At 35.4% G+C, this 20,859-nt stretch overlaps 1 protein-coding gene across 3 annotated transcripts in view; it reads left to right on the top strand.

Annotated features, from left to right (window-relative positions):
• RBM26 (RNA binding motif protein 26) overlaps positions 1–20,859 on the top strand; it is a 51,520-nt gene extending 30,661 nt beyond the window's left edge. For 2 of the 3 annotated variants that reach the window (XM_027880911.1, XM_027880912.1), the window contains exons 15-22: positions 2,355–2,483; positions 4,653–4,727; positions 5,368–5,538; positions 10,352–10,456; positions 12,995–13,204; positions 14,146–14,232; positions 17,350–17,463; positions 20,169–20,859. In XM_027880911.1, coding sequence (XP_027736712.1) covers positions 2,355–2,483; positions 4,653–4,727; positions 5,368–5,538; positions 10,352–10,456; positions 12,995–13,204; positions 14,146–14,232; positions 17,350–17,463; positions 20,169–20,258 — 981 coding nt within the window. In that variant the 3' untranslated portion in view covers positions 20,259–20,859. The remainder of the gene's footprint in view (positions 1–2,354; positions 2,484–4,652; positions 4,728–5,367; positions 5,539–10,351; positions 10,457–12,994; positions 13,205–14,145; positions 14,233–17,349; positions 17,464–20,168) is intronic. The other variant, XM_027880913.1, reaches the window with a different exon arrangement.

The following is a 20,859-nucleotide window of genomic DNA, read 5'->3' as shown; positions in this document are numbered from 1 at the left end:
TTTTTCAGAATGTTAGTTGATAGATTAAGTGTAGTCTAACAAGTAAAATTCACTCCAGAGATACTGTGCTGTACTTATGTACTAAGGTAACTATGCTTAAAGTTGAGTTGTAATATTAGAGGATGTCTCTTTGATTCATTTCAAGGCAAGGAGTCTGCCTAAATGCAGTGATTTAGGCTTCTTGCCTGGATTTTGTTGTTGGTTTGATTAGTTCCATTCTTGTTGCCCAAAATTAGTTGCAGATGAATACCTTGTTGTGTATTCCTGAACTACATTTTACATATATACTCTATGCTAACTCTAGAAATAGGAGGTCTGCTTGACTTCGCAGTTGGAGTGAAAATACTTCTTTTTTTTTTTCTCATTCTGTAAGAGTTGAGTTATCCTGAAACACTTTTCTACAAAGAGTGAATTCATGCTAGAATGGTTTTCTGCTTTGTTGTCTTGCAGTATTTTGTTGTCTTATAGTATTTTGATGAGCTCATAGATTTTGATGAGTTGCTGGGCTGTTTCTGAATTGGTTGTAAAACAACAGTTTCCTTTGACATTTTCAGTAGGGTTCTGAAGCTTGAATTGACCTGGGTTTACCTACTGCTGTCCCTTTACAAGGAAATAACTTGGTTAGTTTGCAGTGATTACATTCTACAACCATTAGAAATTAAATTATTTACAGCTGTCAGAAAACATCATGTCATGTCCTAGATTGTTTTTTGTTTCTGATGGAGTGCAGGGTTTAACAAGAACTTTCTAATGAGAAAAGAGGTAGCTGGGCTTCGCAAAAAACAGGAGGAAAAGGAGATAATGTGATGCCTTTTAGGGTCTATATAATTGTATCTTACAGTTTGTGAACTTGTGAAGAGATTCGCACTATTCCTTCTCTTGAATAGTATTAAGAGATTTAGGAGACATTAGTATTGCTTTTTACTTGTCTGTGTTAGTTGATGTAAGTACATCTGCTGTGGCATCTCTGCTCATATTAGAAGAGTTGGCGAAGTGTTGTTCACTCTGCCGTGAAGACAGTTCAGGTCAAAAGGAGTGCGTCAATATTTTTGTCTTTGCTTCCCCTTTTGCTTGTTTGTGATGTAACCTGTCGTAAAGCTACTTCGCAATAGGAATGGTATGATTGGGACATGCGTACTTTATCGTGCTTTAGTAAGTTTGGAAAAAATCCTTCATCTTTGTAATGGCCTTCTGAGGGCATTTTATACCACCTTTTATAGTACCCCTTAACATGTGTTGATTTTTTTTTTTTTTGGCTTTTGTTTTCTCTGCAATGCCTACTCTAGAAAACACTTGAATGTGGGAAGAAATAGTATAAATAGCACACTGAAGTGAAAAGGGTTTATATAAAGCATTCTTGTTGTAAATTCTTCTGATCTCTTGGTCTTCTCTGTCTTTCTGTTTCTTGGCTGTCTCTTTTTTTTTCTTCTGTTGGTGGGCATTGTATCTGTTTTATGGAGTGCATGGTGACTAGTAGAATCTGCATGCATCTTTTAATTTTTACATATATAGAAAATATTTTTAAACTTGTGGAGATGATACCAATTGCATAATTTCTGTGTTTTGCTACAAGGTTGACAAGATCATGCCTATATTATCTCTAGGACTTAGCCGTGGATTTTTCAATACTAGCATGGCCAAAATGTTCTTTAAGGAACGTGCTAAGAAATCAAAGTAGTCCAAATCCTCAGGTGTTATTGAGATGTACATAGTATACTTTACAGAGATTGTAAAGCAGGCAGCTATGTTCTCAGTAAGTCATGGAGAAATTTCATACTTCACTACAAATGTAGGAAAGAGAACAGAGAGACATAGGAGTCTCTTCCTTTGCTGTATGATGTTGGAGACTTCCCTGTACTTGAGTTACTTCTTGCTAATTGTGCAAGCTCTACTTTCCACAAACTGCATTTGAAAAGGAAGTGTTATATGTACTTTGGATCTTATTCTCTAAAATTATGTTGAATTATTACTTGGAAAATTCATGCAACCATGAAATACTGTATTTCAGAGTTCAAAACAAAAAGAAAAACAACTGGTATTCTTGTGAAAATATCAATCTTCCATTTCCTTTATTATGCTCAAATACGTACATTTTTATGTATTTGAAGCTTGGAAGGAGATATGAAATCCTAATGGAGAGGATTTATAATCTGATGTTTATAACTTACATATGTTGTGCTGCCTCTTCAAAAATTGTTTAACTTCAGCAACTCCAAATTGTTACGCCAAATTTTTATATTCCATATCATCAAAACAGACAAAAGAAAAGACGCTTACATATTTTTAAGCACTCATGGGTTTTTTTAAAAGACTGAAATTCACTGGCAAAAAAATAAAATGATTTCCTCCTATAGGTTTTATCCACTTCTACTGGCTTGACAAAAACTGTGTACAACCCTGCTGCTTTGAAGGCAGCACAGAAATCTTTGCCTGTTGTTTCCACTTCCGTGCTAGACTCTAATGAAGCACAGAAGAAAAAACAGGTAAATTAAATATGCTTCTTTATAAAATGGACCTAGGTTGGGAACTTGTGACTTAGAGATAGAGCACTATGTATATTCATCTCAAGAGCATAGATGAAACTAGTTGTAAGCTTAAATTCACTATGTTTTTTTTCCCACAAAGGACAAGAGACAGCATTGTTTTGTTATTTTTTGGTGTATGTTCAGGCAGCGTAAGCAGGTTTAACTGTAGAAATTAAAAATGTTAAACACTTTTTCCTGGAATCAGAGTCTCCATGTTCAGGTATGAATTGTCTGTTATGAGTGAAAGGGAGTATAGTGTAGTAACTGTTCTTCTCTCTTAAGCCTCTCTTCTCAGTGTATTCTGTACTTGTGACCAAAATTGCTTCTTCACTTGAGAGAACTGAGAATTGTATGACTTCAAATTTTGTTGTTTCCAAGCTATAGTTCTCTTGCACCCATTTTTATTTTTACATAGTACTAGGCTTCCTCTTTTTTGTTTGTATTAGAGAGGAAAGGCAACAAAAAAATATTTGGCCTTGAATAGATCGCTCAGTTGTAGTTTAGCTCGCTTAGAATTTTCAAAAGAGCCCAGCAAATCTTCTTTTTCAGGTTTATTCTTATCACTTAAAAACACTAAATATAGGACAATGTTTATCTTTCTGTTTTTAAACCACAAATTGAGAGTTCAGTACTAAGTTAGATACAAACATAAGTATTGAAAGCAATACACTTATTAAACAAAGGTTTTGGTCTATTGGTAAATTTCTGTAATTCACGTCTAATATAATTTGAACCAGCAGTTTGTTAGCTGCATGTCAATTTTGGTATTGGTCCACATTTAAAAGAAAATCAGTTCTAATTTTGGGATTTCATTTCATATTTGTCCCCTAACACATGTTTTTCAGAATTAGAGCCTTTACCTTTCAAGTTAAAATGCTAAATACCTGTAAAATGGCAGGAAACTTGTAATAAAATTACTGACTTGTCATAACAGCTGTAGAGGTATTTTGAAAGAAGACACTGAGGATGTGCTAAGTGATTGTCTCATTTTTCATGTGATCTTGTGCTCCTACCTGCCTTCAGAGGTTTCTCTTAAAATATAGTAGTACTTGTGGAAAAACAAGATTTTGTGGGATTCACTCCCTTCTTTTCCATCTGTCTCCCTAGTTTTTCTTAGCATTCATCCCCTTGTCACATCTTCCCTTTCCCTTCAGAAAAATTATTCGCCCGCTGTATTGCAAAACTAATGTTTCATGCAGCAGAATTTGTCAGTATTTGGGTAGACACAGAAACTTTACTATTTCTTTTTCTATGACTTTTGTGCATTTACACTCATTGTAGAAGATATTCCACTTGCAGTGATTCCAGTTGATCATCTTCTGCCTCTCTGCTTTCATTCCATTAAATATGTTGATACCAAAGCTCTGAATGGTTTTCTGCAAGTATCCTGCTGTCTAAGACTTCTTCATTCTGTATGTGAGAGCAAGAAGCAATTGCTGTCTCACAAGCAACATTAATAGGTGCTGAGCACAGCAGTGGTGGCATCTCCTCCTGCTTCTCATTCCAAGTGCAATATGTCACATACTGATCAGTTTCAGTTCATTCCGAGTTGCCCACTGCAATGCCAAGGTTCTGTTGTTGGCAGATTGAGTATTTGTCACTTCCCAGTTAAAGCAGTCAGATGCAAAAAAGGTGGTTTTCTTTGGCTAACACTTTTCTAAAGTGTTAAGAAAATAGAATGTGTTTTCTTTTTGCTTGTAAGAGTTTCGGAGAATGTGTTTTAATTGATGGACTTGATTTACATTTGCTTTCAAGATAGCTGTCCTTGCACATTTAAACTCTTGCATGCTGTATGTCTTGAGGTAGTGTAATATGTCAGCTTTCAGCTTTCATTGGAGTTGTGTAAGGTGTTACTTTGTATGTAAGCAATAATTAATCTTCCCAGCACAGATCTAACTGATAAAGATAATTACAACTTTCAGTAAGTTGGTGACATGTTGTTTTCCAAAACAAAATTGGAAATATTGCCTATTAGTACCTTGAGTTTCTGTTACTATTTTTTTCCCTGTTATTGTAAGTTACTACTGTGTATAGTAGTATATAGTATAATGCCAAGTATAATTCATCATTCTTCTGGCACTATGTTTCAAAGTCTAGAAATGTTCTGTAATCTTTTTATACTTCTAGGAGGCATTACGACTTCAGCAAGAGATGAGAAAAAAGAAGCAAGAAATCTTAGAAAAGCACATTGAAACACAGAAGGTAAAGTGTTAGCATTAAAGACAGTCAGAAATTCAGTTGTAGAATCTCAGTTCACTTCAAAATATTTCAGATTTTATAAGCATAAGCTAAAAAAAGGCCTATAAAATAAGCATTCTCTTAGAATGGCATTATTACATTATTTTAAGTTTAGAGTTTTAATCTGACTTATCTGGTTGGTTCACTTCAAAAAAACCCTACGAACTTCTGCAATTTAGGTGCAATTTTAGTAGAAATTGCCTAATTTGGGTGCAACATGCATATGTTTATTGGGAGAAGGTAAAGCCGGAGTTCTGTTGGACAAGAGCAGGAGAGGGTGATGTAGAAAAGTATATATGACTGCACTTGAGCTTAGGAAGAGGAAGAAGACCAAAATGTCATTTAAGTTGAATAAAAATTTTGAAATAATTCAAGTATATTGAGCAAATGTGTCCAACTGAAATGGAAATATCAGATGTTAATTAGGAAACGAGATTCGGACAAAGAATTTAATGCAAGCTGCTAAAAACCTTATATGTTGAGTTTGTAGGTTGCAGCAAAAGAAATGCAACATTCAGTTTTCCCATTAGTTATATTGAGTACTGGAAAACAGATCTGTATAGTAGTTGCTGAGTAAAAAGATATCTTTTTTTAAATTGGACAGATGCTGATTTCAAAGCTGGAGAAGAATAAAGCCATGAAGTCAGAAGACAAAGCAGAAATCATGAAAACACTGGAGATTTTGACTAATAGCATTACCAAGTTAAAGGATGAATTAAAAGGTGTATCACCAGGAGGAGGAACTCCTTTAAAAAGCATGAAAACTAAGACTCAGGTACTCAAGTTTTGATCAACTTTTAATAAGATGACTTGACTTGTTTGGGTCAGCAGAATAAAAATATGCAGTCACATCAGCAGTATTTAGAACCGTTACCAGTTTAATTTTCAAGTCCTCTTTGAAGTGGATTAGTTTTGCCTTCTCATTAAAGGAACATAGTTAATTTTAAACCCATGCTGTTGTCCAAAAGGGTAATCTTTAGTTACACAGATACTGCATCATATGGAAAATCAAAAAAATCAAAAGTCTTATGATATTTTTCTTTTGTCTTATTTAATTCTTTGTGTATAAAATTTTTAATTGAAATTATGATAATAACATGAAAGGATTCTAGTTAGGCTACACAAATACCTTCTCTTCAGGTTTAATACACAAAACCTACTGGACTGATACATAATTTTCTGGGACTTCCTGTCACTGAAACTTGTTTGTATATTACCCTTTTTAGAAGGAGGATTACACTGGTCAGTTCTACTTTGATAGAGCTGCCCATGTTTGGGTTTTACATGTGAGAAGAGTTTTTTCCTCTGTTATCATTCTCGTTGGTATATGACTTTTAACCAGTTTCCCAACTGCTAAAGATGCAATTATATTACCTTTTTAAAATGCAGTATTTTGCTTTTTGTAGAAGTATTTGTTCCTGAACAAATCACAATGTGGTTAAGAATTAAGCAAGTCTTGGAGAAACAACATTTTAACAAAGTGTTCTTTTAAATATATTACAGGCTTTCTTGCTTTATCAAGTGAGGAAGTGCATACTAATAAAATAGCAGATTTTTGTATAGTGTATTTTCCCCTGAAGAAAAAAAGTCTCTTGTAGCTCTTTTCATTCAGTTTTTAAATGTTCAGAATCCTTAGTCTTCTCTTAGGATGTTTAGAATACCGTTTTACAAAACTGGTGTAATGTTACAGCCCGGATATAATTTAAATGAGTTATTAGTTTTCACTTTGAAACAGCATTTCTTCTACTTTATTTTAGGTAGAAATATAGGCATTAAAAGTAAGTGCAGTGTCAATACAATGATGTACAGTTTTGAAACGAAATACCGACAAGAAGTACTGAAATTACGTGTATGTGATCACTGTAGCTTCTTAAATCATTTGTCAGGAAAAAGTCCCAGGTTTTTGTTTATGTACAGTTTGTTTCCTAATTTGGTTTTCTTTCAGCAAGTCTTCTTGACTTGACCTTGACAGGTCCTACACTTTGGCCACAACAACCCCATACAGCACTACAGGCTGGGGGGGCAGAGTGGCTGGAAAGCTGACCCGTGGAGAAGGACCTGGGCATGCTGGTCAGCTGTCAGCTGAACATGAGTCAGCAGTGTGCCCAGGTGGCCAAGAAGGCCAATGACATTGTGGCTTTATCAAGAATAGCGTGACCAGCAAGACAAGGATAGTGATCACCCCCCTGTACTGGACACTGGTGAGGCCACACCTCGAGTGCTGTGTCCAGTTCTGGGCCCCACACTTTAAAGAGGACATGGAGATACTGGAGCATGTCCAGCAAAGGGCCACAAGGCTTGTGAAAGGTCTAGAAAACATGTCTTATGAAGAATGGCTGAGGGAGCTAGTTTTATTTAGTTTTGAGAAAAGAAGGCTTAGGAGGGACTTCACTGCTCTCTACAACTACCTGAAAGGAGGCCGTGGTGAGGTGGGGACCACTCCTTCTACCATGCCTGCAGTGAGAGGGCAAAAGGAAGTGGCCTTAAGCTGAGACAAGGGAGATTGAGATTAGGTATTAGAAAAAATTTTTTCACTGTTAGGGTGGTCAGGCATTGGAATAGGTTACCCAGGAAGGTGGTGGAGTCATCAACCCTGGAAGTGTTTAAGAGTTGTCTGGATCTGGCGCTGGGTGATGTGGTTTAGTGGTTTAGGGGTTACAGAGGTAACGGTTGGACTTGATGATCTTAATGGTCTTTTCCAAGCTTGATAATTCTATGATTCTTACTCCAGGCTTTCCCAGTCTCAGGATATAGGATTGATGAAGGCAAATCATTCCAGTAAAGACTGAGGAGTAGGAGGTATTGAGTACCTCTGCTATTCTTTTGCCCATTGTTACCAGGTGCTCTTTAACATTCAGCACTCAGACCACATTTTTCACAGTATAGTGTTCTTCTTGCTCTTGAGAGATGTACTGAAGCCCTTCTTCTTGAATCTGGTAAGGGGGGTGAGAAACAGCTCTAGGTGGGATTTGGTTTTCCAAACCAGTGCCTGCATGCTCAGACAATTTCTCTTATGTTCCCTTTGTGCTCTCCCTCCTTCCATCTCTTGTGCAAGCTTGTTTTTTTATTTAAGTTTTGCCAGGATCTCCCTGTTCATCCAGGCAGGCATCTTGCTGCCTTTATTTCCTGCATGCCCTGGAACTTGGAGGATGCAATTCTTGAAAATCATCCTGCCTTTCCAGCAGATACCCAAACCGAGGGTATTGAAACAGGAGGCCTCTTCCAGTTGTCTGAAGAAGGGCCTCATCTACATCTTTTACCTGATTAGACAGTGTGTAGTACACACCCACTGCAACATCACCTGCGAAGGTCTGGCATCATAAACATACTGACTCATAAACTTTCAGCTGGCTCATTGTCTGTCCCCAGGCAGAGCTCTCTGCACTCACATTGCACTCTATAATAAAGGGCAGCTCCTGCTCCTTGCTGTCCTGGCTTCTCCTGAAGAGACTCTGTCTGTCCACTGTACCACTCCAGTTGTGTCAGTTTTTCTACGACGTTTCAGTAGTCCAAGGAGATTGTAGCCCTGTAACTGCACGTAGACACCTAGTACCTTCTCTGTTTCACCTGTTGTGTGTATTCATGTATAAATAAACTCCTCAGAGAGGCACTGATTCTCAGAAAAGAAAAGGAGATCTTCCCCTGTGATACTGTTCTGTAGGCCCTCCCTCATTTGTATAGATTGGTATGTGTATGTTTGAGGTGGTCCCCCTTCAGCCCAGTTTTATTGGTCTGGAGATCTCTTCTCCCCACATCACCCTTTGCTTACATGATCCACCAGTTCCTTACATGATTCTTGTTTTTACTAAGGAAAAGTGAGGCAACATGCTAATTTTGAATTGCAGTTTTAATGAAGTTTTTTTGCTGCTTTTCCATTTTCTTTGTAATATGGAAAATGAAGAAACATTTACAGCAAACCCACTTCATAGTAGAGGAAGTATCCAGATTGTAGAAAAAGTTGTTTTTATTGACACCTTTCCTCTCAGGGATATTGTGCATTAACTGTGAACATTGTTTTGTTAATATTTTGAAGAGAGAAAGCAATCAGTCCCATCTAACTTCTGTGAAAGTGAGGATTTTACAGAGCCTTCAGTTAAAGTTTACAACTTCAACAGCTTTTTAAAAGCCTTTACTCTAGGTTCTCTTTCATGTTTTTACTGTCTAAAAACTGGGCAGCTCTGAAGAAGGCCCTGCAGCCTTGGAAGATGAGGCCCATGTGACTGTACCTTTACCTATTTTTGTCTTCTTCCAGTTCATTCAGATTACAAAATGCTCTTCCCCCTTGAGTGATAAACCTTTGCTGCCTCTTGGTGTATCTTGAAGAAGGTATTTTCTTCTTGAGACCTGGCACTGCTCTATAAAAGTCTTCATTAAGAGCAATAAAAATAAACCTCAGAGGTCTTTATGACACCAGTGTCTCTGGCTGCTCTGTGAGTGCTAACTGCTGGTCGTTATAAAACTTCGGAAGTGTTGTTTTGCCATGTCATTGATGTATTGCAACACAGTGTGTTTTGAGAGAAGCACTGGTTCCAATTTTGAAAACTTGGAAAACCATTATAGAGGAGATAAAAGATTTTTTTTCTATGGTTGCCATAGATAGTCAGAAAATGGGGCTGAATGGGCTTGAGGTTGAAGTTGCTAGTTGAATTACCCAGCTTTGCTTCTTTTAAAGCTTTCAGGAAAAAAACAACAAAACCCACCCTTCTTTATCAGTGGTGTTACTTGGTTTCCAACTGTCACAGCTGCAAAACCTTCATCTCTTGACGTCCAACCTTTGAATATATTATGTCCTGTGGTTTTGAAACAGTGCGTGTAAATATAAACTGTTTCACAGTCATCTATAATTTTATCCTTTGTGATGTCACTGGAACATTTAAGTGCTACTTCTTCCATTTAAAAAAAAAAAAAAAAAGTAGTTTCAGTTTGGAACACAACTTCTAATTAAATTTTTGTGGTTGCCTCAAGTCTTTCCCTACACCTCAGTGGTTGCAAAGAACATGTTTAAATTGGGGTTCAGAGACACTTTTCAGTTTCATATATATTTTACGAACTTAGTAATAATTTTTTTTAAGATTCTGGAAGGCAACTACATCAGAGACCAATTTTTTTGTTAGCAGATGTCTTACTACTTACTGTGTTCTTACTACTGTGGTCTGAACAGAACTATCATTTGTTCTTTTGCATTATGGAATTGTAATAAATTTAGATACACTTTTTCAGTACTGAATATAGATTTTATATTCATTCATACTTGTACTGCCTTTTTTTTTTTTGTAGAATTCCTTTTATCTCATCATTCTTACCATATAATATCTTGCATTTTCTACTTAATGTATCTTCAGTTTAGAAAAAATTCCATTGGCTTTCACCTTGTGTGATAGTCCTGAAAGGTTTGGCATCACAAAGCTCAGAGTATGCCATCGCACATGGAATTTTTATCTTGCCACGAAGGCTCCTAAGCTTGTGCTTGGTTTCTTTTTGAAGGTGGAAACGCAGCGTACCTGCCAAGTTAGAGCTTTTTACTGAAAAATTGTTTCGTTGGAGAATGTGAACTGTGGAACTAATAATCTACCATAATGGTTTCTTAGATGCAGAAAGAGTTACTAGATACTGAACTGGATTTGTACAAGAAGATGCAAGCTGGGGAGGAAGTTACTGAATTAAGGCGAAAATATACAGAGCTACAGCTGGAAGTATGTTTGCCTCTTCTTTTTTAACAATTAACTTTTAATCAAATATTTTCCTACATGTTTATTAGCCTGTGTATTGTATCATAAACTGTTTTGTCTAGAGTGCAGTAGTATTAAGTTGCTCATAGATGGAGACATGCAGCGATAATATTTAAGAAAAAAACAGTTTCTCTACTTCAGTGGCATCCAGAAATAGTACTGTCTTTAATTTTGATTGCTAATCTATTTAAATTCTATAACTATTTAGGTGATGTGTTTTATAGATCTGTGGTAGTAATGCTTCCTTGAGAGCATGCAGTGTTTTTTAATTGTTGCCTGTAGTTTGTGTTTAATATAGAAGAGTTAAATAACAGTGCCTGATCTTTTATTCTGAACTGTTAGCATACTCTTAGTGAGTTGTTAGCATCCTCCTAATGAGATTAATCAAAACGCCAGAGATGCCAAAAGTAATATTGTTGCAGCATTAGTTTCAAAAAAACTAATTTAACAAAAACAAATACAGTGTTTCAAGGAGTATTGAATTATAGAAATACACTTTTTCTTCAAGTACTTACTTTTAAAAAAAATTGAGATGACTGTGCAAGATTCTTCATATCTGTATCTAATTTTAAGAAATGATGGATGCTGTGGGTGCTATTCTGTGTTATACTGCACTGTCTTAAATCGCATGATAATCTCATCCCTTTTTACTGTTAAGCAGGGTGCTGTGTCACTTAATTCCCTCTTGTCTTAATGAAGTTTGGTCATGTCTTATGTATAACTACATATGAATACAGCGCACATGCATGTGGTGAACTTGCATTAACATCTTGCTTTAAAACTAGGTTGTTACGCAGGTTTGGTAATTGTGAACATAGTTTTGTTAGTAAACCAAGCCAATTGAATAGAGATGACACAAAAGCTTATGTTAACAATATATATGCTGATGGTGAGTAATATTTCATACTCAAGTGGACTGAAAGCTTATTCATAAATTCTATATTTCCAAAAATATGGGAATTGAATGACTTGTAAAATGGCAGTAGAAAGCAGGTACTTGTTCAAGATAAAGTTACACCACAGTTGAGTGTGCTAATCCTACTCCATCTCTCATTATGTCTGTTTGTATTTTGAGTTGAGGGGAAAGAAAGGGTAACTCTTTCAGGAAAGTAATATTTGCTAGTAAAATGAATTTTCTGAAGCCTTTAGCAAATACCGAGCAAAGTAGATGAAGGAAAACAGACTTATTAGTGATGCACTTTGATATGTTTCAAGGAACAGCATGAAAAATATCCCTTATACAATTTATAAAAGGGTGGGGGTTTTTTCCTCCTTGATGCTTGTTTGATTCTTAAGTATTCTTACAAATTCTTAAAAAAAAATTGGTATTCACACATTGTGTTTGTGACTCTGACTCCCACAATATTTCATGTGTTTCCTCTTTGGCTCATAATCTGCTGTTCTGTTCCAGGTAACCCTGATTTTGCTGTAAGAAAACCCAAATAAGTTTACAGCTTGTTTGTAGAGTCAGCATACCTTGAATTATTCATTTAAATTTTTTAAAGTGTTTAAAAAAAACTGACAAAGAACAAAAGTAAAAAACCCAACCCCCCCAGGATTCTCTTTATAAAAAATAAAAAGTGAACTAGATACTGTTGTAAAATTATCTGAATAATTTCATTAATAAAGCCATAACAGATTGATCTCCTCATGGGTGCTACCACTGGCATGCATTAAAGCAATGTCATCACTGTTTGAGTTGTAAACATAGTTATGGTGTTTTCATTTAACATTTGATTCCTATGGCAGATTCACTTGAGTTTAAAAAGGTGGTTTTTTCTAGCTAAAAGCATGGAAATTAAATACCTGACAGTGCTCTTTTGAAACTCAAAGTAACTTTTGCAGATTATTTTTTAAATGACTGTCAGTCACTGTCATTGGCCTTTTGACTGTTCTTGGAGAGTGCATGCCAGTTCTTTAGAAGGGATACAGTTATTGCGGGAATGGAAATTACTGAGTGCATAGAACCAAGTGTTAGTGAGTACTTTGTTCTTGGTGGTGCCTGTTAAAAGCCTTTGTTTCACACCTTGCAGTTCTGTGGCCAAAAACTCTTCTGCTTCATCAGTTCTGGTCAGAATAAAAGTCTTGCATGAACTTAGAGGCAAATAAAGAAGTAAAAGTAAAGAGACAAACCAAGTAATTAGACACCGTATCAAGAAATTTTGCTAATGAAATTTCAGTTGTACTGCAGTTGTACTGCAGTTATTTTTCCTTCTGTGAAGTTAATGCTCACAGATAAGGGCTCTGTTGATATGTGTTTAATGCCTAATTCTTTTTTCCTATTTCCATCCTATTTTTGGTCTGTTAATAATTAGCAGTATTAGCTTTTGAATGGTATTAAAATGTTCACCTTTTATTATTTTAAGACCTGCAAGCTGCTCTTTCTGGGGCTTTTTTGGGGATGTGTTTTTAGGAAGAAGCAAAATATGTGTTTGCTAAGTTTGTATAAATATGTAGATCATGAATTTTAATATATCAATATGTTATGTATAAACATCTTAGGCTGCCAAACGAGGAATTCTTTCTTCAGTTCGTGGTAGAGGGGTTCATGCAAGAGGTCGGGGTGCATCACGTAGCAGAGGTAGAGGAATACGAGGCCGGGGTAGAGGCAGAGGAGTTCCTGTGCATGCAGTTGTGGATCATCGACCTAGGGCATTAGAAATCTCTGCCTTTACAGAAAGTGATAGAGAAGATCTTCTTCCTCATTTTGCGGTATGTTGCAAATTCACCTTTTTTATTCTTTGGATGATATGCTCTATTGAATGTCTTGTTTTCTCTTGATTCAGGTCATCTGGAAATATTATTTAGGAATGAATCTTTAACATGATGTGAGGGGGAAGCATCAGAAAAAGGTGCAACAGGAGAATTACACTATTGATTCAACTAGTTATAAGTGTAATCTTAGCATTTGCAAGGCTTCTTGATTTTTTTTTTTTCATAAAAGGAAAGGAAAATGGCTCATAATATTTATTTTTTTCAGGATATATGTAAATTTTTTACAAATTTTTAGATACAGAAGATATAATAACTGAAGGGATGGTGAGAACAGAGACTGTCAGTGCCATGGAAATATTCTGAGCTGTATTTCTGTTTCTGTGATACGATACTGCAACTGGGCACATCAGCAGTGCGGTCCACTTGCACAGACGTGGTTGTTGGGCTTACAACTCACAGTGCTGGCAGCACTGAAGGTAGCGATGCCATAGCAGCCATTACTGGAATAGATGGGAATATTAAATTGCTTATATGGGAATATTAAGATGCTGACATGCAGTTAAGTTTTGAAACATTTTCTACAGTCCATGCCTCTTAACAAACCTTTTGGTGGAAGATTTTCACAATAGGCTAATGGAATAATCTCAAGATTCCTTCTTTCTAATAAAAAGAGAAATATTGAAGCAGAGCAACATCTTTCTGTCGTAATTTTACTTCGTACCTGTAGGAATTAGGAAATTCAGAGACGAGCACTTAGGTGTTGTAGAAATACAAGTAAAAGGAGCTGTATTCTTGGCTAAGACAAGCACTCTGGCATTAAGACTGTGAAATATATACCATTCTAATTTTCTGTGGTTTTTTGAGGGCATTTGATATAGGACTGCATTTTTAGAGATGGAGAATTTTTTTACTAAACTTTTTTTTATTATTTATCAAAGCAATATGGTGAAATTGAAGATTGCCAGATAGATGACTCTTCTCTCCATGCAGTGATTACTTTTAAAACAAGAGCAGAAGCCGAAGCTGTGAGTATAGACTTTCTTAAAAATATTCTGCAGCATTCGAGTACTTTCTGGTTATGTTACACTTCTATATTTGATTAAATATAATACTGCTAGCTATTTTAAAACTATTGACACAGAAGCTTAATTCTAAATAAAACAAAATTGTCAGAACACCATGTTACTGAAATATTTAGGAAATGAGGAAGTTTAGCAAAGTTAAGTGCAGGATGTAAGAGTGAAATTGAGAGAAACACTCAGGAATCAATAGTTTTATATCTTGGATCATTTTCATTTAATTGAGAGGGTTTTTACCTGAAGAGTTGCTACCCTCACAGTCTTCCTGAAATGTCACTGACATCCTGTAGAGTGAGCCTGTATATTTTGTTAGTCCTTGATTGGATTTACCTTTGCCTGAAAACCTGTGGTAGAGTAAATGTGATTTGATCTCTTGGGATTTTCTTTTTTTTTTTTTCTTTCCCCCCCCCTTTTCTTTTTAGAAATTTATGAAATTACAGAAGCACAGAATTATAAAAGTAAGACACTAAAATCCAGAGTTGACTTATGTTGCAATTCAACATCCTTACATGTGGATCATAAGGACTTTATACATTTAGCTCAGTGGGACTCCTGCCTTAACCGGTCCGTAGTACAGTAAAGGCATCATGTGAACCTGCACAAATAATAAACATAGTTGTTCTGCAGATTATTTTGTTTCCTTTAAAATCCTTGCATCACTGTTGAGAGGGAGCATCTTGAAAATAACAGGGACTCCAGAAAGAATGGGTTCATATTTATGTATGGTTGTTATGGAAAGCTTTCATTATATGTTTATATTTTGCACAGAGTTCATCTTGTGCAGTTTACCTGAACATGATTTTCATACCTGACCAGACTGTTCTCTTTCTCATCTTAAGACACCAATGACCTGATTGACAGAAATACTGGTATTTACAATGCAGATAAGGCCAATGGGGACAATAGTTTTGAACACTTAGAATATCATTTATGGTTACATATTTTGAGAAATAGTTGGATCCCTGTGCCAGAGATGTTTTACTGAAACATAAAGTTTTGTTTGTGAAACTCTTAGTTATAGCAGTGATGCACACTAACTGTATGGAGATTGTAATTATTCTGTAAAAAAGGAAGAGTAATTCAGGATATGTCGTGGATACTGACTGATGGGAAAAATCAGTATTGTACAGATGTATCGAAGGAACACAATTCAAGAGGGAACCAAAGTTTTGTGGAGAATGAGAAATACCTGTTCGCAAATAAAAGCAGTTGTAATTAGTATATTGACAAGTAAACTGAAGTAAGGTTGGGATTTTAGTTGTGGTGCTTCCTGGCATGGGATACTTCATTTTGCAACTTCATATTCTTTAACACTGTAGTTTAAAAGAAATACTCCTAGGTATTGAGACGAATTCCTGCTTCCCTGAAAAGTTTTATAGTCTATGCAAATAAAGGCTTTGCTTCTTCCAGATGGAATATGATTCACTACAAGGATCTTATCAGTATCTTGCTAAAGATATTTATTAGCAAGATGTGTTGGAACATGTTTAGAACGTGTTTTGCCTAAAAATTGCCAGGGAATGTCTTCTCTGCCTTACCTGAATTTCTGCATGTGAAAAACAGGGAACGGTAGTATTTTAGAACCAAACATAGAAGTATAGAGACAAGAAGCACCTAAAAAGGAAGGTAACACAGAATAAAGAAAGATGTGGACAGAGGGAGAAGGGGCGTATGTTTGGTGGAAAGATTGAAGTCAACATTATGTACTCCTCTCTCTTTGTTTTGTGATGCATTTCAGTGCATTTAAAAAGCAGTATAATTTTCCTTAATCATTCTTAAATAGAATAGGTGTAGTTTTCAAGCCTTATTAAAGATGAAGTTCAGATTGCACTTCTGAAAGTGGGGATATTGCACCTTCATTTTTAAATGAAAGTGTTACGAAAACTGGGTTCAATCAAATCTAGTAAAATATGTATTTTTCTTAAGATACTCTTATGTATTAAATATATTTGCACTGGAATTTCTGTGTTTATGGCTAAAGCAGAAATTAAGGCTGGCAACTGAAGAAGTTGTAGCAGGTAATCATTTAAAACCTCTGTTGAGGCCAATTGTGAAGTAAATGCAGCTAGTATTTTACCTTCTTAAATTAAAATAGGCTTCGGCTTTATGTTCATATATGTTGTAGCCTGAAAGGAAGAGGAAGATTCCCTGTTGTAAAATGTTGCATTTTTATGTAGTAGTAATTTCTTCCAAAGATTACAAGTTGTTTCTGGACCTAAATGTCACGTATAAGTACTTTTACAAATTCTGGTTGTGTGACATTGTGATGAGACCATGGACAAAAAGCTCCTGAGCTGCATTTTAATAAGCATGGAATCTTTTAGATTTATCATAAATTTATATGTACAGATTTAAAATTTATACCTGGGGACTTTAATATCACACAATTCATGTTCAGATGTCATTGAACATGTAATTGTTTCTACATTTCACATTATGCTGTGCTTTCAGATTGTACTATAAATCTTTTGTGACCATGACGGTTATTTCGGAATGTTGCTAAAGCTGATTTATGCTCATTCATGTTACTTTAATTTGAACATACTATTTCCAAAGCAGCCACTTAATGCAGCTGATACTTAGAAGGGCATGAATATCCCATAAGTTAAAAATTTTTACATTTCAATTACAATGTCTTTACAGGAAGTGGAATGTTTTCCAGTAGATTAAATTGTAATCACAAAGGGGCTTTTTTTTTTTTAGTTGTTTGGTTGTAGTTTTTTAAAATATATTAAATCATTTGTGGGATGTCTTACTTCTTTCACTAAGTTACGCATTAGCAGTTTTGTGTCCATCTTTGAAAGGTTAGGAACCCATCAAGATAAGATTAAAAAACAAGGTGTTAATTCAGTATTTTACATCACCAAATGATTGATGGTTTTTTAAGCTTATTTTCTTCTGAATGTATTTTGATCATTTTCCTCATAGGATTTATGAATTCCATGTGCAGTGAATGAAGTTCTTTAGCTTAACCTCTTAACAGTAATTCGGTGTTGAATATATTACAGCTTGGACATTCTTTTGTAAAATCACGTATAACTAAGATGTTTAAACTTGTTTTAGGCTGCAATTCATGGATCTCGTTTTAAAGGACAAGAGCTAAAATTGGCATGGAACAAGCCTGTTGCTAGTATGTCAGCTGTTGAAACAGAAGAAGCTGAACCTGATGAAGAAGAAGTAAGCTTGTTTTTCTTTATTTTTTATTTCCATTTTTTCTAACATAAAATAGCTTTTTCAAAAAAAAAAGTTAATTCATGCACCTATTTTTTTTAATCTAACTCGTATTGTGATATCAGAAAGTGTATTTGTCTATAAATATATTTTTGGGGGTTTAGGCTGTTTAAAGTCTAGATATTTTACTTTTCCTTTGAGAAATGTTTCATTTCTTGCACAACAAAAAACTCTAGAAGATGTATCTAGAAAATGAAAGTGGTGGGTTTTAACTTTCATGAGAGAGATTGAGGATTTTGTTTAAAACATGGTTTTGTGCCGTTTACATTTGGCACTAATTTCTTAGAGGATCAAATTTCAGACTCTGTTTTTCCTTTATGGAGAGATAGGGCTTGGAGGATACAGGTGAAGGAGTAGTTCGGACCATTTACTGAATTCATTCAGACATCTAAAGTACCTCTGTTGAGTGTTAGTCTTCATCATTGTGCTTGAAAGATACTAAAGCCTTGTCCAAATAACCTAATTGGTTAATGTAGGAGTAGTAGGGTAACGTCATGATGCAGTCTAACTCGTTACATTCAAAATACCACTGTTTGTGAATTCAGAAAAATAAATGCCACCTGGGGATGAGGTCAAGCAGTCTTTTTCCTAATTTATTTACCGTAAATTAAATGTATACACACATTATTGCCATAGAATGACTGAAGTAGGAAGTGCACCGGGACGTGCTTGATGATAGTATTTTGTGTGTATCTTTTTTCCTGTAGTATTTTGGCACATCTACCTTAGAAGCAGCTTCACGAGTTTGCTTTGATATAATCAAATCTGGTTTGTTCTTTTACACTTGGTAGTGTTCACTTTCTGTTTTTTCTGTGTGTTCATATTAGGCATTGGTGCATTGTGACTTACCAAATGCAACTTTCCTTGTGTGCACAAACCTCAAACATTGTCAGGTAGTCATGAGCTGTGAGTGAACAAGAGACTATATTACAGAATCTTCAGAGCATCTTAGATATTTTGTCAAATCTGCTTCAGAGATGTATTACCTAAGAAGATCAGCAGCAGTGTCTGTTGCTGTAAGGACTGCACATTATTGAGAGGTCTCATTGAGTAACCACTTCATTGAGACTTGGGTGATAAAGGAAGGGCATTCAGGGATATGGAAAAACTTCAGCGGAGTAGAGGAAGGAGAGTACATACTTGTTGGTAGGTGAACTACGGAGAGTTTTGCCTTCCAACCACCTTCCCCTTCCCAAGACACTGAGTGTAGGAGGGAACCTCTGGGGTGTAGATAGTGGGGAAAAAGGGAAAGAAGATAGTAAAAGTGACATGCCCTGGCAAAGAGAAAGAACAGATTTACAAACTCGGACCTAGATGTGTGATGACAACTTGTCAACTGAGAAGTGGTTGTGCTGGTGGGATATATCTATTTTAGGTGACGGTTCTCTGAACAGGAGTCATCAGACATGGAAAGAAAACTCATGGAAAAGACTGCATAGGACTGTTTTCTGAAATTCTTAAATTGATGGACTCATCTAAAACTTTCCAGATTTTCAAAATTTAAGTAAAAAGGGGAAGTAACTTGTATTTAAATAAATAATTTAATTATTGGAATGTTTATTATAGATATTTTTTCCCTGACCTTCTATTTTTCTAACACTTTTCTTGAGATCCGATTTTGTTCTTTAATTTAACTGCTTTTATTTGTTTCAGGACAGTTTTTGCAGTCATTCCTCAGCTAATTATTCTTGTGGAAAATGTCTAGGAGCTGATCTTGGGTCAAAACCCTTAGCTGTTCATTGGTTTTGTCTGCTTGCTGAAATCTTTGGAATAACAATCTCTTTTCATGAGATATTTTTGCTGGATAATCCTTGGGAAATTTTGCTTTTAAATCACATTCTTTATTTCTGTGAGCTTTGTATTGCTTCTAACATTTGATTAAGTTAGTATTTGAAGTATAGTGTTATGATCCCTGTGTCCCATATGAATGAGTTTAAGAACTTCACGTTCATGTGCTGAAGTTCAACCATTTGCAAAAAGAAATTTTACATAGTGTTACTGTTTAAAATTTATACTTAGGCAGGCTTAGTTTGGGGTTGGTCTTGTAGTCGTGGCCTGAACCTCAGTCATACATTCTTTATACATGTAAAATGTCTTGAGTTTTTGCATGCCTACTTACTTAACTTGATTTTATAGCAGCTATTGTAAACACGTGAAGAAGATTTCCTTCATTTTTCCATGTCTTAAGTACCATTTTAGTTCTGCTGAGGAGTACTGATGGTAAAGAGGGATAGCAGACGTAGACTTGAGTGAAACTGAGTACCTTGACATTTAAAAAAAAAAAGAAAAAAGGAGCTTCATCATTCAGCAGAGTGAGATTCTTAGTAACAAAATAGGGTTCCTAGTCCATTTATGAAAGTAAGAGGAAAGCATTCTGGACTTGAGTGCTTTAGGAAATCCCTGGTGAATAACCAGCTAATTATGAAAGCACCTGGTCTTCCTAGATGCCTTATTTTCTACATCTTGGGTGCCTAACAACAGAGGTGTCTCTGAGTCAACAAGTGATGCTTAGGAAGAGCACAAAACATGTACTGTTTACCTGTTAAAACCCAAATTTTTTCTTTACCAAATTGCAAGTATCAGAGATTTGTATTTTGCCTTTTGATTTTTAGCATTTTCTGATGTAACATTGTCACATTTATCTCTTGAAGTTTCAGGAAGAATCTTTGGTGGATGACTCGCTGCTTCAAGATGATGATGAAGAGGAGGAGGAGAATGAATCTCGTTCATGGAGAAGATGATTCAACTGATCAACGACAATGCTAGAACTGCACCTGTGTTGCATTAGTATTACCTAATGTACTTCTGCATCTTTGTATTAAAAGGGGTTTTGTGATGAAGTTGGATTCAGATATAGATTAAAAAGCAGCTGGTTGGTTATACGTTTTGAGAGATTGATGTTTGAGTTACATTTCAGTAAATGATTGCTAAAGACATCATACTAGGAACATATGCAATGTTTTTATTACATAGTTCTACAGAAAGTTACAGAATTCTTTGGGTTCTTTGTAATTTACCGAATTGGTCAAACACAGATGACCAAAAGTTGTTATAACATAGATAATTTTTGTTCTATTCCAGATACGGAATGAAAATTTGCATTTAAAATCTTTGTGAATGTTTTCAGAAATGATAGATAACAGTACTAAACCGAAGTCTCTAAAGTTATGTATTCATAATATTGCATAGTAGTATGCTTAGGCTTTACTATGTACTAGCCTTTTGTTGGATTTGTGTACGTATTTTACCTATGGGTTTTAATGATAAAGTGTATGACTGCTTTGCATATAAGTCCTTATGACTTTAAGATGTTAAAAAATAAAGAAATGGAATGGTCTTCAA

The sequence above is a fragment of the Empidonax traillii genome, unplaced genomic scaffold, assembly GCF_003031625.1.
Source record: "Empidonax traillii isolate 1590-97213 ecotype Southwest subspecies unplaced genomic scaffold, ASM303162v1 scaffold78:size1262613, whole genome shotgun sequence".
Classification (NCBI taxonomy): Eukaryota; Metazoa; Chordata; class Aves; order Passeriformes; family Tyrannidae; genus Empidonax; species Empidonax traillii.
This window is presented reverse-complemented; position numbering and strand designations above follow the sequence as displayed.